This window comes from Polypterus senegalus, chromosome 6 (genome assembly GCF_016835505.1).
Source record: "Polypterus senegalus isolate Bchr_013 chromosome 6, ASM1683550v1, whole genome shotgun sequence".
Lineage (NCBI taxonomy): Eukaryota > Metazoa > Chordata > Cladistia > Polypteriformes > Polypteridae > Polypterus > Polypterus senegalus.
In genome coordinates, this window is record NC_053159.1 from 69,534,017 (window position 1) to 69,548,606 (window position 14,590).

Below are 14,590 nucleotides of genomic sequence, written 5' to 3' on the forward strand. Positions count from 1 at the left end.
GATGGGGAATATGCAACGCTTGAATATAAAAGTACCACGAATGCATTTATATGTCGGCAATTTGCTTCACCACATCGAACCATTCATCACACATTGAAGCATGTACACTGATCCTGTAAGATCCGCAAAGCGAGTTTCTGTCACATGTAGACAGTAAATAGAGACTCTGACATCATGTTGCGACTTTATCAGACTGCATCCCCCCAACTTTCTGCTGGTACTGCAACTCACACACGCGTCACTTTAATTTCTGAGGACTTGCTCAGAGGATGCGTCAAATGAACGCTGGGAACACGTGGCAGCCATGATGTGTGTGCTTACGTGTTCTGAGCGTGAAGTGCGAACTGGCCCTTTATTGTTGAGTATATCTGTCAGTATTTCAAACTACAAATAGTACAACATGATTCCAAGTATTACAAGGGATGGAAGTCACTTTTTCACTGTGACATAACAAACTTTATGGTTTCACCATCTACTGTCTTGCTCATGTTGTTTTAGAAACAGTGAATATAACTTAAGTTAGAGTACCCGCTTTATTAATCATTACTGAACAAGCCATGGTGCAGTTCTTCATGGGCCCAGTTTTCAAAAGGCGTTTTTAATGGCACTGTGCCCTTCTGCTCATTAAGGAAGTGTTCAGTTGTATTGCAGTCAATGTATGAGGCACAGAAATATAACCTGACAATAAGGAAATCTCAACAATTTAGCACAATTTATCTTAACAATATCAGGAATTATTTTATTTATCTTTATAACAAAAGGGGTCAGTCATTATTCATCTGTCTGGATCAGTACTCCTGAGTGTTAAGCACATCCATTAGTAGTTGTTAAAGGTGTAAATAAAGTTTTGTTGCCTTTACAAACTGGTGACAGCAAAGAAGGAAACAGCATAAATAAAGATTACAACAAGAGTTGGTGAAACAAAAAAATGTTTTTGCATACACTGCACACTAGCATGCTGCTAACTTAGCAGAAGTCAAGACAAAGAGGTTAGATTGTTTAAATTAGTGTTATGTTTACCTTTTATACATCTGCTTTTTAAGTCACTATTGATCACCTAATGTTTACACCGATCAGCCATAATATTAAAACCATCTGCCTAATCTTGTGTAGTAGATCCTTCTCATACCACCAAATCAGCTCTGACCCATCAAAGCATGAACTCCACGAGACCTCTGAAGGTGTTCTGTGGCACCAAGACATTAGCATTAGTAACTTTAAGTCCTGTAATTTGCAAGGATGGGCCTCCATGTATCAAATTCGTTTTCCAGGATGCTCGATCAGATTGAGATCTTGGGAGTTTGGAGGCCAAGTCAACACCTTGAATTCTTTGTCATGTTCCTCAAATCATTCCTGGACAATTTTTGCAGTGAATCATAGGACATTATCCTGCTGAAGGAGGCCATTACCATCAGGATATATCGTTGCTATGAAGGGATTTAAGTGGTCTGCAAAAATCTATAGGTGGATGGTGCATATCAAAGTAATATCAAGACCCAAGGTGCCTAAACAGAACATTGCCCAAAGCATCATACTACATCTGCTGGCTTGCATTCTTCTTGTACTGCATACATACGTACTTTTGGGAGATACTCTAACCAAGCCTTCTAATCATCACAATTTGGCCCTTGTCAAAGTTGCAGAGATCCTTAAACTTGCTTATTTTTTCTGCTTCTAGCACACAATCTTCAAGAACGGACTATTTGGTTGCTGTCCAATATATTCCACCTCCGGACAGGTGCCATTGTAATGAGATAATCAATGTTATTCACTTCACAACTCACTGGTTCTAATGTGGGGGCTAATTGGTGTATATATGAATTAATAATAAAACTCCAAGAATGACTTCCAAGAATTTAAAAGTCCTCATCAAATGAAGAAATACAGTATATTAGATAATGTTTGGGATAAAGACACATTTCTTCCTTGATTTAGCCCTCTGCTCCACAGTTACAAATCAAACAATTCAGACATAATTAAAGTACATATTGCAAGCTTTAATTTAAGTGTATTTTCATACATATCAATATTCATGTAAAAAAGTAGTGTAATTTTTACATGGCAAGAAAGAAATGTATTCAAATACCCTTAAATTAAAGTCTGTGATATACACTTCAATCATATCTGAATTGTTTGATTTGTAATTTTAGGCTCTGGAGCGGAAGGGTAAATCAAGGAAAAACGTGTCTTTGTCTTAAACATTATGGAGGTCACTATACAGTATGTGTTACTGAAGCAGGATTTCTACATTTCTCTGAGATTTTAGAAAACAATAATAGCTTACAACTACAGTCTCATCTATTGAAAGAAAAACACTAAATTTAGGAGAAACTTCAGTCTAGTATTCCTCCTGGTCAAAGTACAAAGTGCAGAAATAGTCCTTATTGTTAGTGATAGCTTCATATGCAAGTGAAAGCATAATCACATCCCCTAATGCATGATACAGCATAATCATGCTATTATACTTAACCAGGAGCGTTTTATACAACTGACCAAAGCATCTTTTACACAGGTTTGAGATTTGGTTAGTTTTTGCTGCACATATCATAACATTTTGAATGTGCAAAGAAATGTGATGATAGTACCCGTGCTACCTTATTTCAGTTTAAATCTGGATCTGGCTGCGTTCAAGCCTTATTATTCTGTATTTCTAACAGTATTTTTTATTGTATGTGTTGTGGTTTCGCCGTAAACCTGAAATAAGTTTCTTCTTTGTTCATTTAATTGTTTTGTTGTTTTTTAATTGTTATTTGTCCTTTTATGTTATAAATTAAGCTGATTATATTGATTGATCTTTTCTTGAGTTATGTAACATTATTGTTTTGATTACATTTTCTTTAATTATTTCATTTTAAATTTTGGTGTTTCAATATGTAAATTATGGTACTCCAAGAGGCAGGGCCCCCTGACATCACCACTCCTGAGCCCTCCCTCCGTTTACTTAGGTCAGAGCCAAGGAAGCTCAGTATTGGTGTATTACAGTTGTTTTCCCTTTGGATTGACTGGGTTTTGGTTATTTTTCTGCTCTGTTCTAGGATTACTCTTTTAAGATTGTGTATTGGGATTGTTTTTTTTAGGGAACTCCTTTTGCTTTTTAAGAATATTTGTTATAAATTACTTTCATAAAAGTAAATAAATACGCATTCATAAAGATTTACTCTGGTAGAGTGGACTCTGCAAGCCACAGGTTTTTACAGTATCATTTCCCTTACATAGCACCTTGATATTTTGGGACATTTTAGGTATATTATAAAGAGCTACACCTTCCATGCTTTCATTGGCCAGAACAGGTCATTATAGTTGGTGTTATGCTCTTTGGAGTTGGACCTATTCTAGTCAGGTAAAGGAAGTCTGGTCTTACTTTTGGAGCCTTTATAAGGCCTCACACCCATTCTCAGTATGGTCCTGGCTCCAGTTCATGACAGTATGATTCATTCTGTAAGTTAAAAAGCGATGATATCATTAAGAAATGCTACAGTTTTTGAAAGAATCTGTAGATGCTAATCTCTTTCCTGTCTGAACTTAGCTATGGTATTTTTAAGTGTTCAGTTAAGGCAAATGATACACCTTCAGTCACATAATTAGTTATCTCGTAGAGTGAGATATGAATGACAATTGACTTTAAATAATGAAAAAAGTTATTTTAAGGGATAATTATTCTACAATTATAAAGTCTAACTGAATACTTTTTTCCACTATTCTGCTTAAATTACAGTTTAATTGAATTAGAAATTTTGCAAATTAATGACGGTGTCTTAATCTGCAGGATTCAGAAAAAGTTACTTCATTAATTCCTTTCAATCCGAACTGGATAGTACAATACTTTAGTAAGCGAAAAATTTGTGCATCCTAATAATAGCTTTTGGTTATCTCAAAACTCTGTGGCAAGGATAACTACACTTCCAGTTCTCAAAAAAATTAGTACAAATGCTTTCAGTATAGTTTAAAACCCTTTTGACACTCACAGCCAGAATGGCCTAGTCTGTTCCCTTTTTACCCTGCTGAATTTACTAATACTTACACTCTCAGGATGGTAAAATACTTCAGTTTTCAAGGATGAATAAAAACACTGTAGAATTCAGACTCTATGTACCGTATGCAGCTTCCAGGCTATGGAATGATTTACCTGCTGTTATTAGAATGGACCCTTCTGTCTCTGTATTTAAATACATGCTGAAGGCTCGGACAAGTTAATTCGCTTGTCTCAAGTAGAAGTAACATTTGTAAAATAACTGCTACAAATTCTTTCCCTTTCTGTATTAATTTGTAGTGGCTAGTTTTGGGTGTTACTTAGAATTGCTGCCGCACAGACCTACCTGTGAAGGCTGAAATTTTGTTCTACTGTGATCTGTTATTAACTGCTGTCATCCTAATCTAAGCTTAATGTGACCTACACAAAGCACAGAATTTGTACTCTCGTTACCAAAATGGAGAAATGATCATTACAAACAATATTGCACATTTTACACCTCCCAAAAATGTAACGCTTGTATTTTATTACAATAGTTTAACCAAAAAATACAGAAAAAGAAACATCAGCGGTTCAAATCACTTTAACAATGTTTAACAGCACCTTCTAAGCCAATAGGAAGAGAAAAGCCAAATGTTTACCATATTTTCTTTTATGTAACTGGGAATATGTATAATCTAAAGATTTCTTAGTTACCCATCTAGGGTGGATTAAGATAGTATTCAGATCCGTTCACTTTTTTCACATTCTGCTCTGTTGCAGCCTTGTGCCATAATCGTTTAAATATTTTTTTGCCCCATCACTCAATACCCCCAAAATGACAAAGCAAAAACAGGATTTTAGAAATTTTTAAAAAGTATTAAAAACAAAAAACTGAAATATCAGGGTGGCATGGTTTCGCAGTAAGGAGACCTGGGTTCACTTCCCGGGTCCTCCCTGCATGGAGTTTGCATGTTCTCCCCATGTCTGCATGGGTTTCCTCCCACAATCCAAAGACATGCAGGTTAGGTGCATTGGCAATTTTAAATTGTCCCTAGTGTGTGCTTAGTGTGCTTAGTGTGTGTGTGTGTGTGTGTGTGTGAGAGTGTGCGCCCTGTGCTGGCTGGGATTGGCTCCAGCAGACCCCCGTGACCCTTTGTTAGGATATAGTGGGTTGGGCAATGACTGACTGACTGACTGAAATATCACATTGACATCTTTCTAGACTGACGCCAATGTTCCCAGCTAACTTCTCTTAAGAACATGAAAATGAATGGACTAAATTTTCTATGTAATTAATATGTCTAAAAGCAACTTTTAGCAGGGCAGGATGTAACTTGATAAGAAGTGACTATATTTTACTGTATACAGTAATCCCTTGCTATATTGCGCTTCGACTTTCGCGGCTTCACTCTATCGTGGATTTTAAATGTAAGCATATCAAAATATATATCACAGATTTTTCGCTGGTTCGCAGATTTCTGCGGACACTGTGTCTTTTAATTTATGGTACATGCTTCCCCAGTTGATTTCATACAAGGGATGCTATTGGCAGATGGCTTAGAAGCTACCCAATCAGAGCATGTATTACATATTAACTAAAACTCCTCAATGTTATAAGATATGCTTGATTATTCTTTTGACAGCTTGATTGTTTGCTTGTCTCTACCTCTCTCTCACCCTCTCTGACATTCTCTGCGCCTGACAGAGGGGGTGTGAGCAGAGGTGCTGTTTGCACAGAGGCTGTTTGCTTAAAAGATACTGACGCTCCTCTAAAAAATGCCGCTTTATTGCGGTGCTCGGCATATTTAAAAGCACACGTATTGATTTTTTGATTGTTGCTTTAATCTCACTCGCTCGCTCTCTCTCTCTGACTTTCTCTGCGCCTGACGGAGGAGATGTGAGCAGAGGGGCTGTTTGCACAGAGGCTGTTTGCTTAGAAGATACTGACGCTCCTCTAAAAAATGCCGCTTTATTGCGGTGCTTCGGCAAACTTAAAAGGACACGTATTGATTTTTTGATTGTTTGCTTTTCTTTGCGAGCGCTCGCGCTCTCTCTTAAATTCTCTTCTCCTGATGCAGACACTCCTTATATATTTGCATTCTTTTAATTGTGAGAAAGAACTGTCATCTCTGTCTTGTCATGGAGCACAGTTTAAACTTTTGAATAAAGGGTGTTATTTCATGTCTAGAGGGCTCTAATAATGTTAACAGTGTGGGAGAGTTTATAAGGGCTTAAAATATATAAAAATAACTATACAAATATATGGTTTCTACTTTGCGGATTTTCATCTATCGCGGAGGGTTCTGGAACGTAACCCCCGCGATCGAGGAGGGATTACTGTACAGTGATCCCTCGCTATATCGCTCTTCGACTTTCGCGGCTTCACTCCATCGCAGATTTTAAATGTAAGCATATCTAAATATATATCACGGATTTTTCGCTGGTTCGCGGATTTCTGCGGACAATGGGTCTTTCAATTTATGGTACATGCTTCCTCAGTTTGTTTGCCCAGTTGATTTCATACAAGGGACGCTATTGGCGGATGGCTGACAAGCTACCCAATCAGAGCACGTATTATGTATTAAATAAAACTCCTCAATGATATACGATATGCTTCCCGCGTGGTGCTTCACACACTTAAAAGCTCTAACAGCCTATATTGATTTTTGATTGTTTACTTTTCTCTGTCTCTCTCACTCTCTCTGACATTCTCTGCTCCTGACAGAGGGGGTGTGAGCAGAGGGGCTGTTTGCACAGTGGCTGTTTGCTTAGAAGATACGGACACTCTTCTAAAAAATGCTGAAAGGCTACCTTCACATTGATCCCTTCATTGCAGCCGCTTTATCGCGGTGCTTGCATACTTAAAAGTGCAACAGCCCTATTGATTTTTGATTGTTTACTTTACTCTCTCTCTCTGGCATTCTCCGCTCCTGACGCGCACCTTGAAGAGGAAGATATGTTTGCATTCTTTTAATTGAGAGAAAGAACTGTCATCTCTGTCTTGTCATGGAGCACAGTTTAAACTTTTGACTAAAGGATGTTATTTCATGTCTAGAGGGCTCTAATAATGTTAAAAAACGTATTTAGAAGGTCATAAACATGTTTTCAGTGCTCTAACTGTGAAAATATTAGATTTATAAATAAAGAATCTTACTTCGTGGAAATTCATTTATCTGTCTGGAGCGGATTAACCGTGATAAACAAGGGTTTACTGTATAACTGTGCGGAGAATATTTATAAACAGTGTGGGAGAGTTTCTAAGAACGTAAAAATATATAAAAATAACCATACAAACATATGGTTTCTACTTTGCGGATTTTCACCTATCACAGGGGGGTTCTGGAATGCAATCCCCGCGATCGAGGAGGGATTACTGTAGATGGGAATCATGGAGGAAGAGGATCTCTCTCTAATCACCCTCCATTAAATTGCAAAGATGAAACACAACTCAGACTGTTGAGATTACATACAGTTATTCCCCAGCAACCTGAGCTAAAGGAACACAGTTCCCCTCAGCCTGCTACTAACTCAACATTGCTGTGCCTGCTACAGAAGAACTTTGAAGGAGATTAAACATGTTGCCCATTACCTCAGCAGTAATACCTAGGCCCAGTATGTTAGACTATTCAGCACATACACATTATGTTTATTGTGATCAATTACGATATTTTACACAAAGCTTAATAGCTATCTTATTCAGATGTTTCTATAATCGGGTATCAACTCTCATCTAGCAATGTCTTGTGATCATTTACATTGACCAAATATGTAACATCTGTCTTTTTTAACCACTCTTGTGTATTAGATGACAGTATTGCTAAACATTACTATATTAACATGAAAAATAGTTTTACAATAGGTTTTAAGCAAAATGATCCTCACCATGCTATGCATGTTCTGAAAGACCAAAGACTGCCTTCTATCCTTCTCCTTGAGATCTTGCACCTTTCGTTTTAATTCCAGCTTCTCAGGATCTCGATGCCTCATGTTGTGTGAATGCAAAGAATCATTTGTAAGAGAAAGCTGCCAAAAATATTAGTAAAGAAAACTACTTGTTTACTTATTCTCTGCTGTCCAACAAACTCTTTGATTGTGTTAATTCTGAATTTTGAATGGCAAGTGAATTTATGTCTCCAAATTATCTTTGCCAAATGATAATTAAGGCTGGCCACAAAAATTCAAAGTGTATATTTAGTACATGTATACTGTGAACCTTAATTAGTGTCCACAGAATAATTTATCCTGACATACAGAAACTACACAGTATATTAACCAATCCAGTTTTGCACGTATGAATAGTTTTTAAAAAATTCTGCTTTAAAAGAAATTAAAAACTCAAACATAACAATAATTAATGTAGAAGTGAATTCTGTTTACATTTACATGTAAACTCACCAATACTACCACCTCAAAGATTAAATTTCTTTCCCAAATCAATAGAGCAGGTAAAACTGTAGATGTCCCTTTACTTTGTACAGAATTATTTTAGTGCTGATATAAAAACTGTTCAAACCGAGCTCAACACTGACAAAATGCAGTCATGGCCAAAAGTTTTGAGAATGCAAAATCTATATAGTTTTCATTATTCTCACAAATTGAAAGTAAAACCAAAATGAAATTTTGTAATACAGCCATGGTCAAAGGTTTTAAAAATGACACAATTATTGGTTTTCACAAAGTTTGCTGCTTCAGTGTTTTTAGGTCTTTTTATCAGATATTTATATGGTATGCTGACGTATAATTACAAGCATTTCCAAGCATTGATTATGCAAGAATTGGCTGCCATCAGTCAGGATTTTGCCCAGACGTTGATTGACAGCATGCCAGGGCGAATTGCAGAGGTCTATAAAAAGGAGGGCCAACACTCCAAATATTTATAATAAAACACTGCAAATATTGACTCTTTGCATAAATGTAATGTAATTGTCAATAAAAGCCTTTGAAACTTAAGAAATGCTTGTAATCACACTTCAGTATACCATAGAAGCATCTGGTAAGAAGATCTAAAAATACTGAAACAGCAAACTTTGTGAAAACCAATACTTGTGTCATTCTCAAAACTTTTGGCTATGACTGTATTACAAAATTGCATTTTGGTATTACTTTCAATTTGTGAGAATAATGAAAACTATATAGATTTTGCAGCTGTTCTTCCTATACAATTTCTGCATGTCTAGTCATCAACATTAGCAATAAAAACAGGTGGTCAGAGCCTTTCAAAGCCCTCTACTCTTTTTACATCAAGACAAACTTTAATGCATTTTAAAAGAAATTGTGTAGTGGTAGTTTAATTTAGGAATTAGTATGAATACCTATTAAAATGATTTTCTAGACTGCAAACTAAACTTACCCTTTCCAGCACTGTTTGATTTTTTCTTTGAAATTCTAGGTTCTCTGCATCAGGTTCATGCAGAAGTTGTGGCAATCTCAAAATATCTTCCCTCAACTCTGTTTGCGTATTCTTCCAATCTGTTTTCTCCCTTGGCTCCATTACTGGCTGAAAAAAACTTTAAAAGGAAACAAAATATAAAATAATCAATTATTTTTTAATACAGTAAATAGTTTTAATCTAAACAGTCATAATAATCCTATTAATTACAAATGCTTTGTAAAATTACTATAAAACAGATTTAATAGAAAAATACCAAATAAGTAACAAGCAGGAAGATCTTCATTATTAAGACTACAATGTGGACATACCCATGCATTAATATGAAAAAATAATACAGCTTTTTTAATTGTCAATCTCCTATAAATACATTTCTATCTGAAAGGAGGAGTTTCAGTTGTACTTCCGATATAATCTGGTGTTAGCCAGAAACCTTTTCAGTAAAGTTATCTTTTCTATGCTTCTACATTTCTTGGATTCAACCATACAAGATCTAATTGTATACCATGCCAGAATACAAATTGTAATGGTCTTAAGAATGCTTGCTTTAATTTGACAGGACTCCACAAATTCAAAATAACATACAACAAAATAAGCATTAATAACAAAATATTGATGGTGGAAACTTTTGACAGAAATCAAAATAAAAGCATATCTGTCTGTTTTCACACAAACACTGGTACATCTATCCACTTTGCAAATCTGATTTTTCCTCTGTAAATGTATCTTGGCAAACAGGACCAATCCTAAAAGCAACAGTCATATCACTACGCAACATTATATATGTACCATATATTTTATTATAATGCAAATTTGAAAAAAAGAAATTATGAATACAGATGTGACAATGTCAGTCCCTAACAAAGTGCTCTAACAACAGCAAATATTACATTTATCTCACAGAAACTAGAATTCTAAAGAACTGGTCTCTGTTTAAACACATCTGATGTTTACAACAAATTATAGTGATGATTTTTTTTGCAATGGAATTTTACTGCAGATTTACATTTTTTAAGCTCAGAAAAAAGGTCTACTAAAACAATGCATTCAGCATACATTACAAAAGAGTAATTCACTGTGAAATTCATGAAGAAGAAATTAAAAGGCAAACTGTATATTACTTTCAGAACAAATTGGTAAAATATGCCATGGTAGTTTTATTTATGGTTTATTGACAACAAAAACAGATGATAACTAGGAATACAAACATATAATCTACAGACTAACAGAGTTTAAAAACTTCAAGGTAGAAAAAACACAGTTCTTCAAATTTGCTTTCTTTTCCATAAAGGTTGTATTATAAATATTCTCATACATTTTAGCAAGCACTTTATAAGCTCTAAAGGATTTCTGGAACACCTTGGGACTTTTGATTCTCACCTCATCAAACATGAGGCTGGAATTCAGCCAGGAAGGGAGCAGGGCGAATATAACACTCACATTGACCTAATTTAAAGTCACTAATTACAATAACATAAATATTTTAGGGTACAGGAGGAAAACCACAGGAAAATCCAGGCAATGTTAGAATGTATAGTATTCAACCTCTTTGATGATTTTCACATTTTATTGCTATACAACATTAAATTGCAGCAGTTTTAATTTGGCTTTTCTGACACTGATCAACGTCAATGTGAAAACAGATCTCTGAAAGTGTTCTAAATTTAAAACAATTATAAAATACAAAGTAAATGATCGCATATGTATTGACACCTAAATCTTCACTAGTGCTGCCAATTGGTGTTAGAAGTCACATAATGGATTCAATGGAGATCATCTGTGTGTAATTATGGGGTTTCAATTGATTGTCATATAATTGCACCTTATCTGAATAGTCAGTATTGTGGAATAATTTTACACAATGAAGACAAAAGTTATACACTTCAGCAACTGCAGGAAAAGGTGACTGAAAAGCACAAACCAGAGTACTGATATAAAAAAATAATATCCCTTGAAGAATTGTTAAATCACTCATTAAGAAATGAAAAAATACGGCATAGCTGTAAGCAGGCCATCCACAAAACTGAATGGACAAGCAAGAGATACAGAATAACTCTAAAGGAGTGGTAGGTAAGATTGGAGAGACTGCGCATACAACAACTGTTGCCTGGGTACTTACCCCGGTCACAGCTTCATGGGAGAGTGGCAAAGAGAGAAAGCAATTGTTAAAAAACATTACATCTCAGCTAGAGTTTGCCAAAAGATATATGGGAGATTCTGAAGTCAGCTAGAACAACGTTCTATTGTCTGATGAGACCAAAATTGAGCTTTGTGATCATCAGACTCGACGCCTTGTTTGCCAAAAGCCAACCCCTGCATAATATGAAAAACACACCATCTCCACTGTGATGCACAGTGATGGCAGCATCATGTCACGGAGATGCTTCTCTGCATTTGGGCCAGGATGGCTTGAGAGGGAAGACAGCAAAAAGAATGCAGAAAAATAAAGGGATATCCTAAAGGAAAACCTGATGCAGTCTAAAGAAATTTGTGCCTTGGAAGAAGATTTGTTTTTCAGCAAGATGATAACCCCAAGTTAAACAGGAATCTATATATATAATTCACTAAGGCAAGACACCCATGGAAAGGCAAGACAACCATGGAAAGCACGCCGGAAGGGGCGTGGATTCACTAAGCCGCAGACAAGTAAGACACTTATGGCGCACGCAGGAAGGAGCCACGCCGGAGGTGAATCGCCATATGCGGCGTGTAAAATGGTTTGCGAGGGGTATCCCATGGGATCCTTAAAACAATCCTTTACAACTGAGGTTAAAATACAATGAAGTAAGCAGTCTTTAAAACCGAAGTTTTGGTTATGACGCACGACCGCGTGCACCATAGCAAACTGTTTTACACGCTACATACAGCAATTTGCATCCGCGACAAACATGCGTCTTCTTAGATGCTCCTGCAGGAACACAGAAAGTCTACGTGAATCACAGGTGCATCTGGACTGTGCAAAGACGACAACGACTCAAGCGACGAGTTGGAGGTGGGCACATGATCGATGGCGGTCCGCCAGTTTTCAGTCATGGACGATTGTGTGTTGGTTCGTTCCGTGCATTGTTACAATGTTGCTTTTCTTGCTGATTTATTACAGTACTGATTTTTCAAATGTTAATTTTCTCCCTGTGCTTAAAAATCATTAAAAAAAGGCCTGATTATGCGGCGTATGGTACGCCACAGGTTGGCTAGTGGTTTATAAACTAACATGACCTGTCCGCATAGACTGAAAACGGTAATGTTGCCAAAGGTACATCTACAAAATACTGACCTGAAGGGGGTGAATGCTTAAGCCATCAATTATTTTGTTCTTTAAATTTGTAATTACTTTAGACCATTTTACACACACACATACAGTGCATCCAGAAAGTATTCACAGTGCATCACTTTTTCCACATTTTGTTATGTTACAGCCTTATTCCAAAATGGATTAAATTAATTTTTTCCTCAGAATTCTACACACAACACCCCATAATGACAACATGAAAAAATTTTACTTGAGATTTTTGCAAATTTATAAAAAATAAAATAATTGAGAAAGCACATGTACATAAGTATTCAAAGCCTTTGCCATGAAGTTCAAAATTGAGCTCAGGTGCATCCTGTTTCCCCTGATCATCCTTGAGATGTTTCTGCAGCTTAATTGGAGTCCACCTGTGGTAAATTCAGTTGATTGGACATGATTTGGAAAGGCACACGCCTGTCTATATAAGGTCCCACAGTTGACAGCTTATGTCAGAGCACAAACCAAGCATAAAGTCAAAGGAATTGTCTGTAGACCTCCGAGACAGGATTGTCTCGAGGCACAAATCTGGGGAAGGTTACAGAAACATTTCTTCTGCTTTGAAGGTCCCAATTAGCACAGTGGCCTCCATCATCCGTAAGTGGAAGAAGTTCGAAACCACCAGGACTCTTCCTAGAGCTGGCCGGCCATCTAAACTGAGCGATCAGGGGAGAAGGGCCTTAGTCAGGGAGGTGACCAAGAACCCGATGGTCACTCTGTCAGAGCTCCAGAGGTCCTCTGTGGAGAGAGGAGAACCTTCTAAAAGGACAACCATCTCTGCAGCAATCCACCAATCAGGCCTGTATGGTAGAGTGGCCAGACTGAAGCCACTCCTTAGTAAAAGGCACATGGCAGCCTGCCTGGAGTTTGCCAAAAGGCATCTGAAAGACTCTCAGACCGTGAGAACCAAAATTCTCTGGTCTGATGAGACAAAGACTGAAGTCTTTGGTGTGAACGGCAGGCGTCACGTTGGGAGGAAACCAGGCACCGCTCATCACCAGGCCAATACTATATCTACAGTGAAGCATCCCCACCACCATGTATTATGCTGTTGGGATGTTTTTCAGCAGCAGGAACTTGGAGACTAGTCAGGATAAAGGGAAAGATGACTGCAGCAATGTACAGAGACATCCTGGATGAAAACCTGCTCCAGAGCGCTCTTGACCTCAGACTGAACAACGATGCTAAGCACACAGCCAAGATATCAAAGGAGTGGCTTCAGGACAACTTAAGCACACAGCCAAGATATCAAAGGAGTGGCTTCAGGACAACTCTGTGAATGTCCTTGAGTTATGTCCTTGAGTGGCCCAGCCAGAGCCCAGGCTTGAATCCGATTGAACAACTCTGGAGAGATCTTAAAATGGCTGTGTACAGACGCTTCCTATCCAACCTGATGGAGCTTGAGAGGTGCTGCAAAGAGGAATGGGTGAAACTGGCCAATGACAGGTGAAAAAAAAGTCTTCAAAAAGACTTGAGGCTTTAATTGCTGCCAAAGGTGCATCGACAAAGTATTGAGCACAGGCTGTGAATACTTATATACATGTGACTTCTCAGTTTTTTTATTTTTAATACATTTGCAAAAACCTCAAGTAAACTTTTTTCACGTTGTCATTATTGGGTGTTGTGTGTAGAATTCTGAGGAAAAAAATGAATTTAATCCATTTTAGAATAAGGCTGTAACATAACAAAATGTGGAAAAAGTGATGCGCAGTGAATACTTTCTGGATGCACTGTATATATACAGGTATATATAGGGTATATATATATATAGTCATATGAAAAAGTTTGGGAACCCCTCTTAATTCTTTGGATTTTTGTTTATCATTGGCTGAACTTTCAAAATAGCAACTTCCTTTTAATATATGACATGCCTGATGGAAACAGTACTATTTTGGCAGTGACATTAAGTTTACAGTACTGGATTAACAGAAAATATGCAATATACATCATAATAAAATTAGAC

At 36.9% G+C, this 14,590-nt stretch overlaps 1 protein-coding gene across 3 annotated transcripts in view; it reads right to left on the bottom strand.

Annotated features, from left to right (window-relative positions):
• The window catches only part of LOC120531142 (centrosome-associated protein CEP250-like), a 328,524-nt gene that overhangs the window by 295,077 nt on the left and 18,857 nt on the right, over positions 1-14,590 (bottom strand). Inside the window, exons 2-3 of one of the 3 annotated variants that reach the window (XM_039756279.1) lie at positions 9,303-9,459; positions 7,835-7,975 (exon numbers count right to left, since the gene is read on the bottom strand). In XM_039756279.1, the coding sequence (XP_039612213.1) occupies positions 7,835-7,975; positions 9,303-9,443 (282 nt within the window). In that variant the 5' untranslated portion in view covers positions 9,444-9,459. Of the gene's footprint in view, positions 1-3,361; positions 3,437-7,834; positions 7,976-9,302; positions 9,460-14,590 lie in introns of those variants that run through there. The other 2 variants (XM_039756281.1, XM_039756280.1) reach the window with 2 other exon arrangements.